The sequence below is a fragment of the Acomys minous genome (genome assembly GCF_964271855.1).
Source record: "Acomys minous genome assembly, chromosome: 17".
NCBI lineage: Eukaryota > Metazoa > Chordata > Mammalia > Rodentia > Muridae > Acomys > Acomys minous.
In genome coordinates, this window is record NC_140500.1 from 55823842 (window position 1) to 55847566 (window position 23725).

Below are 23725 nucleotides of genomic sequence, written 5' to 3' on the forward strand. Positions count from 1 at the left end.
CCCTGCTGAGTAGAGTCTGTCAGAGGACATCTATGTTGGGCTAATATCCATTTATAAGTATACACCATGCATGTCTTTCTGGGTCTGGGTTACCTCACTCAGGATGATCTTTTCTAGTTCTATTTGCCTGCAAATTTAATGATTTCTTTGTTTTTTTTTTTTTTTGATAGCTGAGTAATATTCCATTGTGTAAATGTACCACAGTTTCTCCATTCTTCGGTTGAGGGACATCTAGGCTGTTTCCAGATTCTGGCTATTAGGAAGAAAGCTGCTATGAATAGAGCTGAGCAAATGTCCTTGTTTGTTGCATGATGGAGCATCTTACGAGTATATGCCCACGAGTGGTGTAGCTGGGTTTTGAGGTAAAGCTATTCCCAGTTTTCTGAGAAAGCACCGGATTGATTTCCAAAGTAGTTTTCTAAGTTTTCACTCCCACCAGCAACGAAGGAGTGTTCCCCTTTCTCCACATGCTCACCAGCATGTGCTGTCACTTGAGTTTTTTTTATCTTAGCCATTCTGATGGGTAGATTTCTTTTCTTTTCTTTTCTGATTTATTTTTTAATTCATGTACATTGGTGTTTTGTCTGTATGTTTATCTGTGTGAGGGTGGAACTTGAGTTACAGACAGTTGTGAATTGTCATGGTGGGTGCTGGGAATTGAACCGGGGTCCTCTGCAAGAGCAGCCAGTGTGCTTAGATGCTGAACTATCTCCCCATCCCCATAGGTTTTTTTTTTATCATTAAAAAAATTGAATTATGTGTATATGTCTTCGTGAGAGCACATACATGTGTGCCTTCACTACAAATAAGGGCCTGGGATCCCTGGTGTTGGAGTTACAAGCAGTTGTGGTCTGGAAGCTGGACCTTCGTCCTCTGCAAGAGCAGTACGTATTCTTAGTCATCAGGCCATCTTTCTCTGCCCCCATAGTCTGTCTTTGAAAACAGGACCTCACACTGCAGCCCTTCTTGGAACCCACTCTTTAGGTCAGGCTGTCCTTGCAAGCTTCTGTCCTTGGTTTCTTGAATTCTGGAATTACAGATGTGCTGGGCCACACCTGCTTTCGCTTTCAGCATTTAGTTTCTGCTTTGGAGGCACACATGAGAAAGAAACAGCCATCCATTCTCATCCTTAGTCACATACTTTGCAAGTCAAGTCACAGCCGTGCCCCTGCTGGCACAAGAAACACAAAGGGGAAAACCTACGGACTGTCCCAGTTTGACAGCACAATCTAAGGCACGGGCTGTGCAGTTGGGCATTGGATCGGAACCGAGGGGTTGGTGAGAACAGCTGTCCAACTGTGACCCAGTTTAAGAACTGAATCATGCTGAGTCACAGCATTTTAGCCGGCGCTCTCTCAACCACTCAATACTTTGCTGTGGCCCTTGTTAAACTGCAAGCTCCTCACAGGCAAGGCCTAGGTGATAACTAATTACCTTTGTACCTCATGTAACACATGGACACAATGTCTGACTAATGCTGAACAGTGATGGAGGAGCCAAGGCCAGAGGCTGTAACAGGAGCCCCTTTCTTCCAGGACTACTGATAGCTTAACTTAAAACAATTTCGTTATATTTTATGTATATCTTTCCGTGTGTATATGCTTTTTTTATGGTTGGGAATGTGCCATCACACACACGTGCAGAGGTCAGAGGCCAAGTTGGGGGAATCCACTCTTTCCTTCCAACATCTGGGTTCCGGAGATGAAGCCCTGACTGTCAAGCCTAGCAGCAAACACTGTTACTTGCTGAATTGTCCTTGGTCACCCACAACTTAGCTTTTGATAAAGCTGGCTTTTTTCCTTCCTTATTCTTAACCATTTCTAGTGAAATGGTGGTTATATTCAGGAACTACAAGTTAACTTACATTACAGATCTCTCTGCCAGTTGTCCTAAGGCCTCATGGCCAGTCTGGTTTTAGGAAGTGATAATTACAGAAAGTTGGATGCCGATGGGAGAGTCATCAGCTGTCACACCATCACACCCAGCTTAAAAACATTTTTTTTTTTGAGACAGGGTTCAGGGTTTCTCAATGTAGGCTTGGCTACCCCTGACTCACTTTTGTAGACCAGCCTGGCCTCGAACTCACAGCGATACACCAGCTTCGGCCTCCCGAGTGCTAAGATTAAAGGTGTGTGCCACTACACCTGGCCAAACCGATTTTTACTATAAGAAACATTCCATCCTTGAGTCTAAAAGTAAGATCAAACATTTTATGTGTGATTCTACTTGGATCAATAAATTAGAAACAAACCATAACATTATTAATTTATACTGTATGGTGTTACACATCTTTTTTTGTTTGTTTGTTTGTTTTTTGAGACAGGGTTTCTCTGTGTAGCCTTGGCTGTCCTAAACTCACTTTGTAGACCAGGCTGGCCTTGAACTCACAGCAATCTACCTGCCTCTGCCTCCCGAGTGCTGGGATTAAAGGAGTATGCCACCACTGCCTGCCTGGTGCTACACATCTTTAATACCAGTAAGAAGAGGCAAAGGCAAGCAGATCTCTGTGAGCTCAAGGCCAGCCAAGACTGAGTCTCTGTCTCAAAGGAAAAAAAAAAAGTTTATGGTTCTCATACCCTGGGGCAGCAGATGCATCCAGTCTGGACTTTGAACACAGCCTTGTCTCCTACATACTCACTGCCAGAACTTAGGAAAATGCTGCTTGTCTGCAATTGCTTTATCTTAAGACCTTGTCACAGCTGCAGGTGGTGGTGAGCGCCAGTAAGCCCAGCACTTGGGCAATGGAGGCAGGAAGATCAAGAGTTCAAGGACATCTTCAACTATATAGGGAGACTGAAACCATCTTGTGCTTGGAGACACTGTCTCAAACAAGGCAGAAAGCTAGAAAAGAAAAAGATACTAAAAAAAGACACTATATCTCAAAAATCTTAAAAAATTATTAACTATTAAATGATTAATTAGACCAGAAAGAGGAAATCTCTGTCTATAATGCTGTGTAAATTTCCCATTAAGAAATAATTAGGCTGGGCGTGGTGGCACACGCCTTTAATCCCAGCACTTGGGAGGCAAAGGCAGGTGGATCGCCGTGATTTCGTGGCCAGTTTGGTCTACCAAGCAAGTCCAGGACTGCCAACGTTAACATGGAGAAACCATGTCACAAAATAAATAAATAAATAAAAATAAAATAAAATCTACCATTTTACTTCTGGTAGATCTGATGTTATAGCTTAACAAATTGCTAAGGATTTATTCAACATGATTGGAGATGTGCTCTTTTTGTGCTAACGATGAAAACATTTTATGTAAAAAAAAAAAGAAAACATTTTATGTTTTGTCATTTTTGTTTACATAGCAAACTGAATTCTGCAAGAGCAGTGTGGTTTTGTTTTCTGAGACTGGGTCTCAATATGGTTAAAGGTTTTGTTCTTGGTGGGGCCTGGAGAGGGAATAGAGAGCCTTGTGCAAGTGCAGGTCCTACGACTAAGCCGTATCTCCAGCCCACGGGTCTTCCTTTGTAGCCATGGCTAGTCTGAAACGTGCTATGCAGATCAGGATGAACTTGGGCTGACAGAGCTCCCACTGCCTCTACTTCCCAAGTACAAGGGATTAAAGGCATGCACCCCCATCCCTAGCTGCAAGTAGTCTTAACTGCTACGTCACTTCTGCAGGCCCATATTTAAGTTTAAAGAGTAAGTCATTAGCGGGAACAAAGGGTCCGTTGCTGGGACACAATAGTCACAATATGGCTAATGAAGGTTAAGTATATAAGTATTTAGACAACTCTTATTTATTACCTTTTAGAACTAGAGAGACTTGAGACTTCCACATTTTTTCATGTTTGTAATAAAAATTCATTCCAAAATGGGACAGAGTTCTAGAATGTTTTAGTTTGTACAAAACAATTGTGTGTGTGTGTGTGTGTGTGTGTGTGTGTGTGTGTGTGTGTTGCTGGGGAGCAAACCCAGGACTTACAATGAAAATCTACATTAAAGGTTTCTAGTTTGAGTCAGGCATGGTGGTGTTTGTTTGCCTTTAATCCCAGTACTTAGGAGGCAGAGACAGGTGGATCTCTGTGAGTTCAAGGCCAGCCTTGTCTACAGAGTGAGTCTAGGACAGCCAGGGTTGTTATACAGAGAAACTCTGTCTTGAAAAACCTAAAGAAAAGAAAAGAAAAGAAAAGAAAAGAAAAGAAAAGAAAAGAAAGAGAAAAAGAAAAAGAAGGGGGGAAAAGTCTTCTGGTTTGAGGACCTATGGAGACACCAGCAAATCCAAACTGAAGGTCATTTCTGAACCGGGCAGACCAGGTCAATGACTTTTCTGGCCTCCTCTCTCACCCACAAATCCTACGGGGACGTCACTCATTATGGGTCACAAGGAGTGTTGTGACACAAATCTCAGCACACTGTCACCATCTTCAACCTCATTAGGCGTTTTCGTTTGGGAGGATTGCAATCCAGGGGTAACTAGCAGGGCGCTGTCGGGCTCTACCCAGGAGACGCAAAAACCAGAAGCATCTCATGGGCGGTTATGGTAGCCAGAGCCACTTCTATGCCAGGCTACCACGACCTTCCCCCAAACCTAAGTGTGTGAATTCTGGAGACCTGGCCTGCTTCTGAGAGCCACCGGCTTAGGGAGGCGCCGGATAAGGCGACCACAAGCCAGGGACAGTCACTTCGGCATCGGTTGGCCTGAGTCGGCACTCGGGGTTGGGGGAAGGTCGGCAAAGGCTCGAGGGACGAACTGCTTGAAGGAAAGCAGCGAATCAGCCATTGGAGTCACGGAACAGCACCAGGCGGGAAGCCCGCGCGCGGGGTACCACGGAAGGGCCTAGGCGTGGGGGTGGGGTAGGGGGGAGGAGCCCGCCCCGCCCCCCGCCGCCCTCGCGCTCGGCCGCGCTCCCCGCGGGCGCTTCTGATTGGCCGGCTTAGCTCCCTGCGCTGATTGGACGCGTGGGCGAGGCGGAGGCGAGCCGTGCGCAGCGGCGTGTGTGGGGCCGTGTGCAGACCCGCGTGTGGCGCAGGCAAGGACCCTGAAAATAAACAGCCGCTGCTTTGCGAGGTCGCTTTCCCCGGGGTCTGCGTCCGAGTCTCCACCGCTGTGGGCCGCTCAGACGCCGAAGGTGAGGGCTTGAGGGTGTAGCCCGCGGGATGGAGGCCTTGGGCTTGGCGCGGCCGAGACCGACGGAGGGCCGGAGCTGCGAGGCGCGATGGCGGCCGCACCTTGGCCTGCGCCCTGCTGCGTCAGGCGCGGGGCTCGGCCCGGCTGCCGCCTCGGCTCGAGTTTCTGGCCCGGCGCGCTGGGGGCGGCCGTCGTGGCCTGTCCTGCGGCCCCGGGATTAGGGCCGGGGCGCGGGGTGGGTGGGGGGAGCCTCTCTCCGGGCGCCCACGGCCACGCAGGCCTCGGGCGTGCGGCGATGAGGCCCTGGCGCCCTTGGGGGCCGAGGCGAGGAGGGTCTCGGTGGGCCTAGCGCCCAGGGCCGGTGTGGCGGGAAGTCCCGAGGACGGGACGGGGCGGCGTGGCGGCGGGTGGAGGTCCGCAGGCCGAGGCCCGGGTGAAGGCCTGGCGGGCCATGTGCCAGCGGCTGCGGGGCCTCCTGAACCGGCCCGTGACTAAGCCCCGCGCACGCCGCCGTGAGGCTCCGGAGTCTGGAATCGGCTCTCCATACCGTCGACCTTTACATCGCTCTTGATTTCTTGCGATTTGTAGTCTTAAACGGTTTAATCTACGTTGCTGCGCGAAAGGAACCACCTTTCCCCGGATCGAAGATTCCAGTCTTTAGGCCCTTAGACCCTATTATGGGTTGGGCGGGGGTGGGGGGTGGGGGTGGGAAGGACTTCTGGTTTTGTCAGGCCTTTAAGGCCATCACGGCGGCCAGAAGTCTCTTGGCCAGTATTTCTCGGACGAAACGGTTATAAATTACAAGCAAGCCTCCCAAGTAGAATTGGCAAAGATCAATGTAGGTTTTCATTAGTGTGAAAACCTGTTTTAGAACGGCCCCCACTTAGGTTTGGGTTTTGATTTTTTTTTTTTTTAAATAGGTAAAGCCTTTGCTTGCCACATGTCAAGCACATGGCCCCGGCCATCAGGCACTTTCAGAGGAAGTGACTACTTTTGGTCTTGGGGTGGGGGTGGGGGTCGCGGGAAAAGGAAATAATCACACAGCATTCGTCTGATGAGGTTTTTGCAATATTCTTGAGGACACAAAACAGGCACGATACTCAATTTGTCTGCATTAAAGTAAAAGGGAATTAAGTTATATCCCCATTCAGCCCCCATATTAAGTTTTATTGACATAAACTCTCCATTTACAATTGTTTGACCCAGTTTTTGAGAGATTTACGCCAATGAAGTAATTTTTGGATTTAATTTGAAAGTTTCTTAGCCATTTGCTCCTAGTATATATTGAATGTAAGATTTTGAGAGTTTAAAAAAGATAAATAAGCTTCAGTTCTTACTACTCAATTCTTTAACTGAAAAACTTTAAAAGTTACCGTGGTTAAAATGCAAGCTTATCAGATTGTAAACCCCCCCATAGTCCTAGGTACATTTTTTTTTTAAAGCTTGTTATACTTCTTGTCTATAAGGAACTCTTTGTGTGCTGGACGATAAAGGGAATAATTTATTGGAATCTCAAAGGCTGAATTAAGGGCTTAATTTTCACCCCAAATTACAACTCTGGCAACAAGTTTTTAAAGCCTAACATTACTATATCTATGTACTTAACCTCCTACTTCACATAAGACAATTTTTGTGTTTGAACTTTGCTTGAGCAAGAGGTAATTTATTTCAAAGAGATGTGCAGTTTGTAAAATGGTTTAACCAAATTAGTGGAAGAACAAGGGCTTATGTATATTCTAGCAACTGAACAACTGCAATGGGCAAAAATGTAATTTTAAAGTATTAAAGCTTTTGTAATGATGCATGACTTGATTTTTCTTGCCTTTTAGAACCTAATAAAATTACATAGTAAATAAGTTACTGCTGGCTTGCTCCATAGGTAAATAGGCTTCCAGAGAGATATTTTCCTTCTTCCTAGCTCCTGACAGCAAGCGGAGAGCCAGAAGACTAACAGCAAGGCATCCTGGCTAGCTATGTGGAGAATGCCCTGTTCCATATCGCCTCACTTCATAGGGCTCGTAGCCTGGCAGTGTCTAGTTTCAGGTTGTCAAATGCTTGGGATAATAAAGTGAACTTAAGGTTTCAAATTCAGGTTGTAAATGGGGCTTTGTACATTAGGAATGCAAGCAAGGTGTGGTGGTTATAGGCCTGTGTTGCCCCAGCACTTGGATGAGAAGGATTACAAATGTAGCCGGCCTGGGCTACAGAGTAGAATTCTGTCTTATAGGGGCAGGGAAATCCAGGAGTGGTGACACTCCTTTAATCCCAGAACTCGGACTGAGGCTCGTCTCTCAATCTGAGGACTGCCTCCTAAACATAATAAATTCTAGGCCAGAAAAGGCTGAGTGAGACCCTATTTCCAAGAGGTGGAAGAAATAGAGTGCTACTGTAATCATCCAGAGTTGACTCCATAGTTACAAATGAGGTATTTAGCTAGTGAAATAAAGCTGCCAATATCTGTGTGTGACACTCAGAGGGTTAAGGGTGGGGCAGGCACATGCCTTTAATCCCTGCAGAGGCAGCCTGGTCTACAAAGTAAGTTCCAGGATAACCAGAGAAACCCTATCTCAAAAGAGGGGTGGAGTGGGGCAAAAACAACAACAACAAAAAAAAAAACTCTGAAGGATTGCTGTGAATAAATTGAAAATGGCTCCACTGTTTCACCTGTTGTAGTTTTTATTTGGTTTATCTAAAAAACAAGCTTTCTGCATTGGAATTCGAATTACTTATAAGTATTTTCCTGCGTGAGTACTGTTCACTATCACTTAGCTAGCTCTAGTTCTACAAAGGATTTAGAAGTAAACTTTGGACATCTTGTTAGTACTAGGTTCTACCTTTATGGCTTTAGTAGGTAAGTCACTTGTTCTCAGATCTCCTGTTATTAGTAGTAATTGTTTATTTTGGTTTCTCTTTGTAGCTCTGGCTGTCCTGGAACTCACTGTGTAGATGAGGCTGTCCTTGAATTGAGGCACATCTGCCTTCCAGTGCTGGGGTTAAAGGGGTGTGCCAACATATCCAGCCACCCTGTTTCCTTATTAAAAGATAGCAAGGATACATAACTTGGAGAGTGGTTGAGATAATAGATTATGTATTTATGGCTGACACAGTAGATACTCAGCTATTAAGACCTTGCACAGGTAGTCAGGGCAGGCAGAAATGGATGTAATTTACCAAGGTCAGGCAGGGAATTGTAGAGTAAAGCAGTTCCTCCCGGTATCATGGTGGCCAGAATCAGGTAACATTGTATCTTGCTTCTTTTTATTATATCTAGTTTATTACAGCATTGGAGTGTGGTGTTATGGTACCAAGCCAATTTACTGGAGCGTAAAATGAGTATATTCGGAGGACAGGAACTGCCCTATGGTCTCAGAATAGCAGCCCTGATAAGGCCAGGATAACCCTGAGTTTGGGAAAATTTAGGGATCTAGAGCATACAAATTAATGTAAACCACCGGGTTAAGAAAAAGCCAGATGAAGTAATAAAATCAGCTTAACACACACAGCACTTGGTTGGTGTTGAGGGCCATGTTTCTCTCCAGATTTCTGTTATACAGTGAATGCATTTTCTAGGAAATATTTATGATTAATTTTTCCTATGTTGCGGTAGAACCTTTCCTGAGTGCCACTCTACCACTAAGCTACATCTCCATTCTAAAAGATGATTGTCTTATTTATTAGAACTATTGTTAGTCTTGGCTGTTTATTGTTAAATCCTTGACTGTTTTTGGTATAAAAATGTGGTGTTACTGAAAATGAAGACAAATAGCTATAAATTCTAGTATTTAATCTGTAAAACATGGTTATTTTCGAAAATCTGTAAAATAATCAAGCCTCTTAATTTAGCATACCTGGCTGGTAAGTAATCTTTCTCAAATTTATGAGACAATTGATTACTGTCCTTTTTTTGAGTGGCATGTTCTTACCATATCATGACAATGTGATATGCAGACTTGAGGCTTAGAAGCGTACTAAGTCATCTATAGCCCATGAATATGCTTCCCCCTTTTGAGATTGGTCTAATTCATGTAGCCAAGGCTCCTGCTGCCTTTGCCTCCCAAATGCTGATACTACAAGCCAGTACCACCATACCTGGCTTTATTTTTCTATAGTTTTAAGTTTTAAGACACATGCTTGAGCCAGGCATGGTGGCCCATGACTTTAATCCCAGCTCTTGGGAGGCAGAGGCAGGTGGATCACTGTGACTTCAAGGTCTGCCTGGTCTACAAAGCAAGTCCAGAACAGCCGAGGCTACACAGAGAACTCTGTCTTGAAAAACAAAACAAAAGAAAACCATGCTTGATTTCTAGTAGTTGGAAATTAGACTTTATTGCTGGTAAACTTCATCCTTTTCTTTCATTTAGGTAATTGACTTTAAGACAGGAAGCTTAAGTTTGTACAGTTAATCCCACACTATTAGTTTGAGTTCTAGTAAGTAGCCTAAATTGGAGAAGATTTAGGATGACTTGGTTGTACAGAAGTCAAAGCTTTAACAGGTGTTTGAAACAGCTATAAAGTAATCTGACGAGATCAGTTTTATTACTTCTCTTTTACAAATGAGATAGAAGCCAGGCTTGGTGGCACACACCTTTAATCCAAGCTCTCAGGGAGGCAGAAGGAGGGATCACTGTGAGTTTGAGGTCAGCCTGGTTTATAGTGAGTCCAGGACAGCCAGGGCTACACAGAAATCCTGTTTCGGGGGTTGGGGAGATGAGACAGAACAGACATGGGGCTGGGTAGGCATATGTGGCCGGAGTAGCCCATATTGCCTTCATATTCAAATTCAGAGTCTCCTTTAATATCATTGGACCCAGCTAGGAATGTGTCTCTGAGGTAACATAACAAGTGGGGTAGCCAAGTTAACTAGACTTAATCATGGTTCTAGGATCTTTTTATGTTGCTAAGATACAGCTGTGTAGCATAGCTGATACCTGGGTTTTTAGCAGAAGGAAGCTGTGAAAAAGAGTATTCTGGGTTTTGGGTTGATTTTTGTTGAGGTCTTGTCTTACCACCATATAACTGCTAAATTGGTCTAAGCACTTGTCTGCCCCTGTGTTTGATATTTTCCCCCTTTTATGATCTTAAAGAAGTCTAGCCCATAGTTGTTATTTCATACTGACATTTTGTGTAGGACTTCATGATGATTAATTCTACAGAAGCCTGGACTCTTAGGTTAATAAAAAGCTTTTATGACAAGTTGGAGTAAGATGGAGATCTGGCTGCTGGCACGTTTTAGTTATCCCTGGTGAAATGTCTCAGCCACTCCTGGATTGTTAAATAATACCTTTTTCTCCCCTTGGAACTTTCTTTTTTTGGGAGGGGGTTATGTTTTTGTTGTTTTTTTTTTTAAATCACGATCACACAGTACTGTGCAATCTAGTACAATTCCTGCCTTCAAATGGTCCTCTGACCTCAGCATCCTGAGCTTTATTTTTTTTAATATTTTTATTTAGTTTTAATCTATGTGCATTGGTATGAAAGTGTCAGATCTTAGAGTTACAGACAGTTGTGAACTGCCATGTGGGTGCTGGGAATTGAACCCGGGTCCTTTGGAAGAGCAGGCAATACTCTTAACCACTGAGCCATCTCTCCAGCCTGGAACTTTCTTGATTGGCGCTGTCTGCTAGCACTACCTTTTTGCAAGTTTGTGTGTGCACTGTGTGCAATACCTGGTGCTAGTGGAGGGCAGAAGAGGGTGTCCAATATCCTTGATCTGGAGCCAGTGCTGGGAAGAGAATTCAGTCCTTCCATGAACAGCGAGTGCTTATAACTGCTGAGCCATCTCTAGCCTGGAGGTTGTTGTTGTTGTTGTTGTTTTTGGTCTGGTTTGTTGTTTTAATCAGCAATGTCCTTAGAATGAGCCTTGATCCCTATTAGAAGCAAAAGTCTTGGCTCCTAAAAATCTGCTTGTATATGATTTGAGAAAGCTGAGTTTGACTGTACCCTTAATGAATATATAATTGAAAATATTACCACAGTAGTACATTATAGTAACTCCTGTGATAACAAGCATGCTTAGTGCTTTGCTGTTGGTATTTGATTAGTTTGGATTGGAATGACTGCTGAGCCCACAGGCTTTAGGTTTCAAGTTTTTGGGAAAAGACCTGAATGTATGTAGCTCAGGCTGGCCTAGAACTCAGGATTCTCAGCTACTGCTCTTGACTTGAAGTTTTAAATTAGTATTTCTGGCCAAAAGTAAGCTTCTAGTTTACTTTTTTGTGATTTAAGTTTCCTTGGGCACTAGGTACACATAGGTACACACATAGATACATGCTGGTAAAACAGTTTTTTAAAAAAGGTTGACCTGGAATGTTGAGGTTATTACTGGGATTATTAACAAAGGCATATTATTCGACATACAATTTATTTAGAAATTGTAAGGTACAGTTTTAGGGTTTTTCATTTTCATATGGTGGTAGGTATATATAAAGCGCAAGTAAATATATGGTTGGTTTTTAACCAGTATGAAGTAATTCCAAGTGTTTAATGTTATTTTCTAATATTCCAAAGCTCTAATTGCAGCTATGAGCAGCAACGAGTGCTTCAAATGTGGACGGTCTGGCCACTGGGCCAGGGAGTGCCCTACTGGTGGAGGTCGGGGTCGTGGGATGAGAAGCCGCGGCAGAGGTGGTTTTACCTCGGATAGAGGTATTTTTGTCGAATACAAATTTTTGAAGTACTCTGGAATTCATTAATGCCAAGGCTGGCCTGATTATCCCAATTCTTTTTGTTTCTGCTCAAAATAGGGTTCCAGTTTGTCTCCTCGTCTCTCCCTGACATCTGTTACCGCTGTGGTGAGTCTGGTCATCTTGCCAAGGACTGTGATCTTCAGGAGGATGGTAAGTATTTAACACTTCATGCTCTTGGGAGAGGTGAGTGTGTATCTACACACAGCTTTGTGAGGTTTTCTAGCTTTGGGGGTTTGTAGCACGTGGTTTAAATGTAGCTCTACTTTGTAAAGGTTTTATAGTCTTGGTCTGCTTCTTTTCCTTATTGTTGAAGCCTGCTATAACTGCGGTAGAGGTGGCCACATTGCCAAGGACTGCAAGGAGCCCAAGAGAGAGCGAGAGCAATGCTGCTACAACTGTGGCAAGCCAGGCCACCTGGCTCGTGACTGTGACCATGCGGATGAGCAGAAGTGCTATTCTTGTGGTGAATTTGGACATATTCAAAAAGACTGCACCAAGGTGAAATGCTATAGGTGAGTCATTAAGTTAAAGTGGGGTGACTCCTGTTGAAGATTTTTGTGGCAATGATGTCTGTTAAAGGGAGAAGCTTATCAGTGCATTTAGTGGAAGAGCTGAAGACAGCTTGTGAAGTTGTTCTCCTTCCATAGGCCGGAGGCTTACTGAGGACTCTTTGTTTTGGGTTTTGTTTTGTTTTTTGAGACAAGGGTTTTTCTCTGTGAAGCTTTGGCTGTCCTGGACTTGGCTTTGTAGACCTTGAACTCAGATCTGCCTGGCTCTGCCTCCCTCAGTGCTGTGATTACAGCTGTGTGCCACTATGCCTGGCTATTTGGGTTTTGTTTGTTTGTTTTTGAGATTATTTCACTATGTAACATAGCCCAGATTGGCCTTTCAATTTAAGGCAGTCCTGCTGCCTTAGCTAGCACTCCTGGCAAAGGCAGACTGCTACTATTATTTCTTCTGTGGTACTGGATATTGGACCTCAAACCTGGTAGGCAGACAACATCTCTGCTTATGGTTTGGTACGGTACTGGTTAATTTCTAATGACAAGGCTTTTGAGAACTTAGTTCTTTCTTTCTTTCTCTTTTTTTTTTTTTTTGAGACAGGGTTTCTCTGCTGTCTTGGCTGCCCTAGACTCACTTTGTAGAGCAGGCTGGCCTCAAACTCACAGGGATCCACCCACCTCTGCCTCCTGAGGGCTGGGATTGAAGGCATGCGCCACCACGCCCAGCCTGAGAGTTTAGTTCTTAATCTCTGTTTCTAGTTAAAAAATATAAAGTCCATACTCTTAGCTGGATGTAATATCCTAAGTAGCACAAGACTAGAAGGTTGTGTTTAAGGCTAGCTTTGGCTTATATTTAAGACTCTAAGAGTTTATAGATAGTCCCTTTGGTTTTTTAATGATTTTTACTTCTGTTGATGTTTTGCCTGTACGTATGTCTCTGAGAGGGTGTTGGATCCTGGAACTGGAGTTACAGAGAGTTGTGAATTGTCATGTGGGAAATTGAACTCAGGGCCTCTGGAAGAGCAGCCAGTGTTCTTAACCCCATCTTGCCAGCCCTATAGATAGTCCTTTTAAGAAGGGAGGCTATAAGAGATTAAAGGGGGAGGGGGCATGCGGATTGCCTGGGCATTAATATCGCCCAAAATGTGTGTAGTCTTATTTTTAAAAATGTACTTACTTATGTTAATTGGTTTTTTCTTCTGTATTGACCATTGATTTGATAGAGCTTTATTTGTTCTGAAAAGCAGTGTGAAAACTTTGTTTGTTTGTTTTTAGGTGTGGTGAAACTGGTCATGTAGCCATCAACTGCAGCAAGACAAGTGAAGTCAACTGTTACCGCTGTGGCGAGTCAGGGCATCTTGCACGGGAATGCACAATTGAGGCTACAGCCTAATTATTTTCCTTTGTCGCCCCTCCTTTTTCTGATTGATGGTTGTATTATTTTCTCTGAATCCTCTTCACTGGCCAAAGGTTGGCAGATAGAGGCTGTTCCCAGGCCAGTGAGCTTTACTTGCAGTGTAAAAGGAGGAAAGGGGTGGAAAAAACCGAATTTCTGCATTTAACTACAAAAAAAGTTTATGTTTAGTTTGGTAGAGGTGTTATGTATAATGCTTTGTTAAAGAACCCCCTTTCCGTGCCACTGGTGAATAGGGATTAATGAATGGGAAGAGTTCATCAGACCAGTCAGCCCTTCTGGGTTTGAGTGCGTTCCCATGTAGGAGGTAAAACCAATTCTGGAAGCGTCTGAGCTTCCATAAATAACTTTAATTTTTAGCATAATGACGGCCTTGGATTGTCTGACCTCAGTAGCTATTAAATAACATCAAGTAACATCTGCATCAGGCCCTCATAGAACATACAGTTGAGTGGGAGTAAACGGAAAAGACAAACGTGTTGGTGACTGTGCCAGGGAAGCCGGGATAGAAGCTTCATCCCGGTGTTGATGCTGGACATACAGATGGTGATGGCAAAGGTGTAGAACACATTTTTTTCAAAGACTAAATCTAAAACCCAGAGTAAACATCGATGCTCAGAGCTAGCATAATTTGGAGCTATTCAGGAATTGCAGAGAAATGCATTTTCACAGAAATCAAGATGTTATTTTTGTATACTATATCACTTAGACAACTGTGTTTCATTTGCTGTAATCAGTTTTTAAAAGTCAGATGGAAAAAGCAACTGAAGTCCTAGAAAATAGAAAATGTAATTTTAAACTATTCCAATAAAGCTGGAGGAGGAAGGGGAGTTTGACTAAAGTTCTTTTGTTTGTTTTAAATTTTCATCAATGTATATAGAACAAAATGCCATATTAAAGAGGGGAATGTGGAGGACTGAAAGATGGCAGTTTGGACTTTTCTTTCTGTGCTAGTGATTAGTAATGTCTTCGGGAAGGAAAGCCTGGTGACAGAAGAAGAGCACAGTGGTTTGGGTGCTTTAAGTTGCAGAGTTCCCTGTGGGTCTGCTAGGCAGTCTCCTGGTGAAGGCGATTGTCATGTAAACTTGGTGACCGGAATTTGCTTCCAAAGTCCATGAAAGGTAGAAAAAACGGCCGACTCCAGAGCCGAGCTGAGCTTCCTGCGGGTGTACTGAAGACAATGCCCTTAGTTCTTCGTTTACTCAACAGAAGAGTGTTGGGGTTTTTTTTTTTTTTTTTTTTTTTTTTGGTTTTTCGAGACAGGGTTCCTCTGTGTAGCCTTGGCCGTCCTGGACTAACTTTGTAGACCAGGCTGGCCTTGAACTCACAGCGATCCGCCTGCCTCTGCCTCCCGAGTGCTGGGATTAAAAGGCGTGAGCCACCACGCCCGGCTCAGAAGAGTATTTTAATTACTGCTTTTTTATCATTTTATAATTCTCCTGGGTTTCTGGGGGATCTGAAATGTGGATTTCTTGCCCCCCCCCCCCCCCAACCCCTGGAACATCTGGTATAGTGCCTTCACTTCATAGATTAGGTAATGAGGGCGAGCTAATGGTATGGTTTAGGGCTGGTCCTAAACACCCACTTCCTGCCCTGCTCTCTGCTGGTTCTCCCATTTATTAGTTCTTGAGTCCCCCCCCCCTTCACATTGGGTGGTTTTTTTTTTTTTTTTTTTTAAGATTTATTAATACGTATTCAGTGCTCTGCCTGCATGTACACCTTCAGGCCAGAGGAAGGCATCATCAGATCACACCATAGATGGTTGTGAGCCACCATATGATTGCTGGGATGAACTTGAGACCTTTGAAAGAGCTGTCTGTGCTCTTGACCGCTGAGCCATCTCTCCAGCCCGGGTGTTTTTGTTTTTTAATCCTCTGTAAATAGTTATGGTCAATTTTGATGGTTTGCCACATTGATGTCAGAGTGGGAGTGTATTAGCTATGACATGACATTTCCTCTGATTTACACCAAGAATCTTGGTTTTGGTTTTGGGTTTTTTTTGTTGTTGTTGTTTTTTAACCGAGCAAGTAGTATGTCTAAGTAGTCAATCAAGCCTGGTAAATACCCTAGTAAGTTTGTTTCTAAAAGTAGAAAATAGCATAAGGAATGACTTATTTTCTAACACCACTTTGAGGGCTGGCGAAAGGCTTAGTAGATAATGAATGGTACCTGAACCTGGAACCTGTGTTAAGGTGGAAAAAGAACTGGCCTTCTTCACCAAGTCCGAGTAACCTCCACAAGCTATGACATATGCATGAGTACATGGATTTTTTTCTCAAGATATGATTAGTTCTCTGTGTATCCTTGGCTGCCCTGAACTTTTGTTTGTTTGCTTGCTTGTTTTTTTCGAGACAGGGTTTCTCTGTAGCCTTGACTAGCCTGGTCTCTGTAGACCAGGCTGGCCTGGAACTCACAGTGATCTGCCTGCCTCTGCCTCCCAAGTGCTGGAATTAAAAGTGTGCGCCACCAACCACCCAGCCTGGACTTTTGTAGACCATCGTCACCTGGCCAAAACTTGGAATTTTTAAATGCAGTTGAACTTGAGATTTGGGGGTTTTCTGTTTGGCCCTGGCTGTCTTCGAACTCCCTGTAGACGAGGCAGGCTCTAGGATTAAAGGTGTATACCTGCTGGGCGTGGTGGTTCAGTGATGAACATCACAACGTTGGTCCTATCCAATGCACGTGTGTGTATTGTCTCAGTATTACGAGATTTTCTTCGGCCAGTACAACAGGTTCTTGGATTTCTGACTATAAGCAGAACATCAAAAACCCAAGATTAAAAATTGAGTGCCAGCAGGGGATGATGGTGCATGCCTTTAATCCCAGCACTCTGGAGGGAGAGGCAGGAGGATCACTGTGAGTTCCAGGTCAGCCTGGTCTAAAATGTGAGTCTAGGTAGCCAAGGCCGCACAGAGAAACCGTGTCTTGAAAAGACCCCCCCCCCCCAAAAAAAAAAAGATAAAAATGAGGGCTGGGGGGACTGGGGAGATGGCTCAGAGGTTAAGAGCACTGACTGCTCTTCCAAAGGTCCTGAGTTCAATTCCCAGCAACCACATGGTGGCTCATAACCATCTATAATCTGGTGCCCTCTTCTGGTCTGCAGGTGTACATGCATGCAGAGTGCTGTATACATAAGTCTTTAAAAAAAAAAGTGCCAGGAATGAAAAACTGCATAAAATGCAGTTGCACTAGAAAGTACCTGGTTTGCATGTATGAGGGGTATATGCACACATAGTCAATGTCATGTTTAGACTTGAGATCCATACCCTGAGATATATTGCAAGACTAAGGTACTTAATGTTCCCAAACACCAGATAGAAGATAGGCTGTAATTTCTGAAAAACATGGAATGCCCACAACAGACGAGACGTGGAGTCCTTGGTATGCTAAAGAGTTAAATGCGTGTGTTGTGTGACTTTTACTAGGGAGATAGGAACAATCTAGCTTCATCTAGGGTGACACCCAGGGTATATCAATATTCCAACCCAAATCTGGCATGGTCAACCAGTGAGCTTGGACGGGTCATTGGTTTCTACACTGAAAAGCTCACCCTAGCATGCGTTTTGGCTTCCTATACAACCCCCTTCAGGTATTGGTTTTTACAGCCTTGGGAACAAAAGCCTGAGCCTTGTAACTCGCTGGGCTTTTGAGCCTCTCTTGAGCTTTCTTAGTTTTAGGAGCCTCTCTTCAGGATAGGATGTTTTCAATTAGGACATAGCTATGTGGCAACATACTTTGTTTCTAAGTTTCCAATATTTGGCATAGAGAGTAATTGGTTGATAGTTTAAATCTCCATGGTTTTCACACTCAAAGTTACAAGTATATGGCTTTTCTAGGTCATTTTGAGTCTCTTCATGTATCAATCAGGTGAACAGTGTGCAAACAGTATTCCCAACCATTGTTAACCCATAAATGCTTGTTCTACAAATCATAGTCCAAGCTTCCAAGTCCTCTACTCTGCCTATATGGGTTCAAACAAAGTTCCTATCATAAGGAGTAGTTGCTAGTATTACCTCTATCGAAATTGGAAATTCAAACCTTGGCTTAAAATGTTCAAAAGTATGATTCGAGCCATTGATATTTTTTAGGCTTCCAGATGGCCCTACGGTGCCACCAGATTGAAAACTACAGGATTAGATGTTTCCAGGAGTGACCGTTGGAATTTCAGAATGGCTATGGTGTTACTGGGGTTTCAGGTTTTTTTGTTTGTTTTTTCATGTTCTACATCTATCAACTTTTAGCTGAACTACAAAGCTGTTATTCATAATCACTTAGTAAAATCCTCATAGTAAGTTGTGATATTAGGCAGCTAATGCTTAACTATGGTTGGGTTTTCAAGACAGGGTTTCTCTGTGTAGCTCTGGCTGTCCTGAAACTCACAGAGATCCACCTGCCTCTGCCTCATAAGTGCTGGGATTTTAGGCGTGTACCACCACTGCCCGGCTGCTTAGCTATCTGAGGGTAAGGTACTTCAATCTTGTAATCTACATTTATACTGACTGGCTCAGGCAGAAAAGATGATGAATGAGGAGGTATATTGACCTACCATTTATGAGTCAGCAACATGTGATCACTGGAGTGAATGGGAACCTTTTCTAATTAAGAACTGATGTGTAAACCGGGCGTGGTGGCGCACGCCTTTAATCCCAGCACTTGGGAGGCAGAGGCAGGCGGATCGCTGTGAGTTGGAGGCTAGCCTGGTCTACAAAGCGAGTCCAGGACAGCCAAGGCTACACAGAGAAACCCTGTCTCAAAAAACCAAAAAGAAAAAGAACTGATGTGTAGGCTCTGTTTCTTAACAATTAAACTTTATTATACAACCCAACTAGCTTACACAAGAGAGAAAAAGGTTAAAGGGGAAAAAAGCGAATCTTCCGGTATCTGTTTCACGTGGAGGGTCCCTAGGTGCCTCTGGCCTGTGTGCTGGCGCCTGTTCGCTAATCCACATGCACTCAAGGCCGGTGTGAACCTGCTGCTGTTCTTTCCTGTTCACCTGCCTGTGTCACGTGGAAAGGATGGTCTCCTCCCATTGAGGGTCGATTAGAAAAACAAAAACAATAGTCCAGGTGGAGTCCCCAGGTCTGTTTCCTGAATTCCAGGCCCATGATGGCTCCACCCAGTCTATCTCAAGGTATTATTCATGGTGTGTCCAAGGGTAAAGCCCGCCAAGACTGCTTTCACCTGTGACAAAGCTTACATTCTTTCCCTCACTGATGAAAGTTGGGTGTTCAGTACTAGAAGATATTTCTGGCTGACTTGGGGATGGTCCTATTAAGAGAAGCAAACATTTTATATAGTACTTCAATGCAAGATTAGATATACACGAAGGATTTTGTTTTAGGTGGCATTTTAAACCACTTATTTCACAGGACCTCACTATGTAGTCATGTCTGTCCTGGAACTCAGAGAGATCTGCCTGGCTCTGCCTTTGGCTGCTGAGGTTAAGCGTGTCTGCCACCATGTCCTGAGAAGATGTTTATTGTTCCTGTATATGACTGTATAAGTGGTTGCCATATATAGCAGTGCCTGCTGAGGCCAGAAGAGGGCATTGGATGCCACGGTGCTGGAGATACAGGTGGTTGTAAGCTACCTGACATGCGTGCTAAGAACCGGACTTGGGTAGGTCCTCTGGAAGAGTATCACATACTCGTTTTTTTGTTTTGTTTTGTTTTTGTTCTTTGTTTTTCTGAGACAAGGTTTCATTGTATAACCTTGGCTGGCCTGAATTCACTTTGTAGACCAGGCTGACCTGAGTGCTGGGATTAGTGGTTTACGTCACCACACCAGCTGGGTAGCACATACTCTCTCTAACCCCTTATGCTTTACTATCTTTTAAAGATTTTTGTGGGAGCCTGGAGAGATGGCTCAGAGGTTAATAGCACTGGCTGCTCTTGCAGAGGTTCTCAGTTCAATTCCCAATAACCACATGTCTCAAAGCCATCTATAATGTGATCCAGGGCCGCCTTCTGGTGTGCAGGCATACATGCAGACAGCACCGTGTACATAATACATCTTAATATTTTTGTTTAATCTTACATGCATTGGTGTTTTGTCTGCATTCATATCCGTGTGAGGGTGTTGGATTCCCTGGAATTGTAGTTAACAGATAGTTGTAAACTGCCTTATGGGTGCTGGGAATTGAACCAGGGTCATCCTGAAGAGTAGCCAGTGATCTTAACTGCTGAGCCATGTCTCCAGCTCCCGTCAGTTGTTTTTTTTACATGTACAGGTGTTTGTGCATGCCTAGTGCCCATAGAGGCCAGAAGAGGGCTTTGGATCGCCTTGGAACTGGAGCCATGTAGATGCTGGGAACTGAACGAAGGTCCTTTGAACGCGCAGTGTTCATAACCACTGCTGAGACACCTCTCCAGCCCTTTAACTAAGCTTTAAGATCAAGTCAACAGTGACAGAAATGTCTTGGATTGGGATAGTTAAATAAACAGGAATGTGTAGAAGACAGCAGCAACAGCAGAGTTCAAGGCTATCCTTGGCTACAAATATTTCAGGTCAGCCTGGACTACTTAAAACCCATCTCAAAACACAACACAATAAAACCCCTTATGAGCCTGCAGTGCTGGAGAGGTGTGAAGGGCTGTGTTCCTTTTGAAAGCTTTAGAGGACACTTGTGTGGTGCTGGGGATTGAGCCTCGGCCCTTGTACATGCTAGGCAGGCATTCATCCTCCACACAGTTACAGCCCTAACCCCAAGAAAATTGTCTTTTCTGCCTTCTAATGGCTGTCCACATCCTTGGCTCTGACCACATCACCACCACCACCCCCTATTCAAACAAGGTGACAATTCCCAACTGGACCTTGGCCTCCCAGTTATGAAGATTCTTGTGATTCCACGGAGGCCACTAGGTAACATGGGATGGCTCCCATTTTGAGGTCTGTAAGTTGCACCTACAAAGTCCCTTTTGGTGTGTAAGGTAACAGTGTTCATGTCCAGGGGATAAGGCTGTGGGCATCTTTGAGGGCTGTGATTTGATGCTTTTCTACCACACCTCTAGTAAATTCTAGATAGAGGAAAGAACAGTGCTTGGGATCCACAGAAGACTGCCTCTGCCTCCAGAGTGCTGGGATTAAAGCCACCACGCCCGGCTGAGACTTTAATTTCTTAGTTCAAGTTGGTGGTTCCTAATTAGGGTCACCTCTCAGAACAGGGGCAGAAAGGGAAAAGGCCCCCAAGGGTTTTTAAATGCTAGGCATTTACTCTAATGTTGATTCATTTCATGAAGTGAAGCAGTGTTCATCTCGCTGGCCATGTCCACAGGCTCACTGCTCCTCCATCCCCTTCAAACTTATGGACAATTGAACAAAAAAGGCCAAACAAACCTCATAAATCTCTGAATGTAAAACATCATGGTGTTTTAGAAACGCGGAAGTTAAGAGTTAATGCACAAATCTTGGCGCTCCTGGCCTGCAGCCCCACTGGTGGGCATTTGGTCACATCCCCATGCCCGGTTGCAAGAAGCCACCTGCTCACTTACACAGATATTCTAAGTATCTGAACCTGTTTGATCCTGACCCCCTAGTCAAAGGGGTTTCCCCTGAGAACCTATGTACGTACTGTTGGTTGAGTCTAGTGGTTGAGCCATCAGGAGTAGGGAAAGCCGAAAGAATGGGCTGACCAAGGCCCAGATGCATACCCAAAATGGCTGCTCAAAGTATAGCCAAAACAATGATTTGGCTTCTTTCACTTACACATGACCTCAACGTCACTGGTTTTTACCTTTATAAACCCTGTGTCCCTGAGGGACAAGAGCCTGCCCTCAGTGGCCTGCTAATAAAGGACCCCGATTTGGCCTTAGATGCACAGGGGTAACATTTTCGCCTAGGCACAGATGCACTCCTTGATGTCGACTGGGAGGGAGAGCCCACCACCATTTCCAGCACCCATATCTCTGGCAGGTGACTCATGTAATCTCTAGCCCCCCATTTTCTCCAAGTGGCTTTTTTCTTCTCTGGACCTTAGCTCTGTATCTCAGTGTCTTCTCATCACTTTCCTATGTTCGCTTTTCGAGTCGTTTCTCTGTGTAACTCTGGCTGTCCTGGAACTTACTTTGTAGACTGGCCTCTGCCTTCTGAGTCTTGGGATCATAGGCAGCTCTTTAGTTTTTGGGGCAGGGACTCATCACTATGCACCAGTGGCTGACCTGGAACTCTGTACGTAAACCAAGCTGTCTCCAACTCACTGATATCGGCCTGTTTTGCCACCTAGATGTTCGGATTAAAGGCACGGGGCAGTAAGACTAGCTTTAACTCTATTTTAAGAATGTGATCTCGGGGGAGGGGGCGGGGGTGGGGGCGGGGCTGGGGCACTGTCTGCTCTTCCAAAGGTTCCGGTTTCGATTCTCAGCACCCAAATGGCAGCTCACAACTATCTGTAACTCCAGTTTCAAGGGATCTGAATGCGCGTAAAGTAAAATTAAATTAAAAAGAGAGTGGTCTCTGACTTCTGGGAATGTGTGGAGAAAAGCCCGATTCCTTGGCTCAGATGTTTCTTTCACGATCACATTCATCCTGTCAAGTTCTTGGAAACAGTCACCTTTAGTAAAGTATAATGATAATTATACATGTTTTTAAATTTTATTTTCGAGACATTTCTCTGTAGCTTTAGTTGTCCTGGACTCTGTAGATCAGGCTGGCTTCGAACTCACAACGATCTGCCCGCTGCATCCCGAGTGGGGGGATTGCAGGCGTGCATCACAGCGTCCGATTTATACTTGTTTCTTTTCTTTTCTTTTTTCTTTTGGTTTTTTGAGACAGGGGTTCTCTGTGTAGCCTTGGCTGTCCTGGACTTACTTTGTAGACCAGGCTGGCCTTGAACTCATAGCGATCCGCCTGCCTCTACCTCCTGAGTGCTGGGATTAAAGGCGTGCGCCACCATGGCGGGCTATACTTGTTTCTTAAAAGGAGGGAGGCACTGTCCAGCTCCAAATAAATGACAGGAAGCCACGAAGAAGCCTCCCGGGAAGCCAGTTTTGCTCCACTGGCTCCTCACGCAGCGCCGCACACGAAGGTGTGCCAGGGGTCGGGGTCCACGCAGGTGACAGTACTCCACTCAGGACGAGTGTCTGTGAGCACTCGGTGCGTTCAGAGAGGTGGAGAAGTCCTTTTCAAAAAGGCCATCTGCTGTCATAAGAAGAATCAGTAGGCAGGCGACTCGCTGATCGCTGTTACCATGGGAACGAAACCAAATGGTGACGTTCTCATTTCGGCGGTGCAAGCGTCGTCGTGCGCAGTACGCGCGACGTGACGCACCGGACAGACGCCAGCGGAAGCCGCCCCCAGAAGCGCAACTCTGTCTCTCTCCCCTCCCTGGTTCTCTCATTCGCTTCCGGCCCTTAACTTCCGGTCCTTTCTATTTATTCTTCCGACAAAAAGGATTTTTGTCAGCTATTAAGAGTTCTCCGTTCCCGCGTCTCCCCGCCTTTTTCAGGTCGGCAAAGCACGCTGAGTTGCTGCGCGGCGCCGGGGCGCCCTCGCCGGCATCATGGTGAGTGCAGTGGGGAGGGGAGCGGGCGCTTGGGCTACGAGAGGCCCGGGCCAGTGTGCGGCCTCGGGCTCCCTGGCCTACCCTGGGGTTCTTTTCCCGCCTGGTGTAGCTGTTAGAGAAAACTGAGTTCAGCCGCTGAGTTGCATCTTCGTGGTTCAGTCCGAGTGAGGCGCATTATAGATGAAAACTGAACAGGCGGACTTCTCAGGGGCAGGATCTTCTCATTTTTGCTTGCCTAATGCCGGCAACAGAGTCTGGCATTCTCTAGACAGGTGTGACATCACCGTTTATGAATGAGTAAAATGGACTGAAATGTTGAGAGTCTGTGATCCTCGGTTTCATTCGCTCAAGAAGCATTTACTATGTAAATATGAGATCAGACGCTGTTGGTACAAAGAGGCGTGGTTACGGTAGTATTTTCAAATACTCGAGACCTCCAGAGATGACCCAGTGTTCAAGAACCATATCACCTTGGTTCCTAGCACCCACGTGGTGGCTCACAATCATCTGTAACTCCGGTTTTAGGGGACCCAACACCCACTTG

At 44.8% G+C, this 23725-nt stretch overlaps 2 protein-coding genes across 8 annotated transcripts in view; both read left to right on the top strand.

Moving 5' to 3' along the window:
* The window catches only part of LOC311588705 (pre-mRNA-splicing factor ISY1 homolog), a 176236-nt gene that overhangs the window by 134702 nt on the left and 17809 nt on the right, over nucleotides 1-23725 (top strand). The window contains exon 1 of one of the 2 annotated variants that reach the window (XM_084766640.1): nucleotides 22988-23181. The exons of the other annotated variant lie outside the window; for it this stretch is intronic. Within the exon in view, the coding sequence (XP_084622766.1) occupies nucleotides 23179-23181 (3 nt within the window). The 5' untranslated portion in view covers nucleotides 22988-23178. Of the gene's footprint in view, nucleotides 1-22987; nucleotides 23182-23725 lie in introns of those variants that run through there. 2 annotated transcript variants of the gene reach the window in all.
* Nucleotides 4906-14523, top strand: CNBP (CCHC-type zinc finger nucleic acid binding protein). Of its 6 annotated transcripts, none has more exons than XM_084766651.1 (5): nucleotides 4906-5080; nucleotides 11599-11703; nucleotides 11823-11913; nucleotides 12074-12277; nucleotides 13544-14523. In XM_084766651.1, the coding sequence occupies exons 2-5, from the start codon at nucleotides 11601-11603 to the stop codon at nucleotides 13659-13661; spliced, it is 516 nt and encodes a 171-aa protein (XP_084622777.1). In that variant the 5' UTR covers nucleotides 4906-5080; nucleotides 11599-11600; the 3' UTR covers nucleotides 13662-14523. The 6 variants fall into 6 exon arrangements, with proteins under 6 accessions (XP_084622777.1, XP_084622774.1, XP_084622776.1 ...); XM_084766648.1 differs by having other exon boundaries at nucleotides 4909-5080; nucleotides 11599-11724; XM_084766650.1 differs by having other exon boundaries at nucleotides 4910-5080; nucleotides 11587-11703.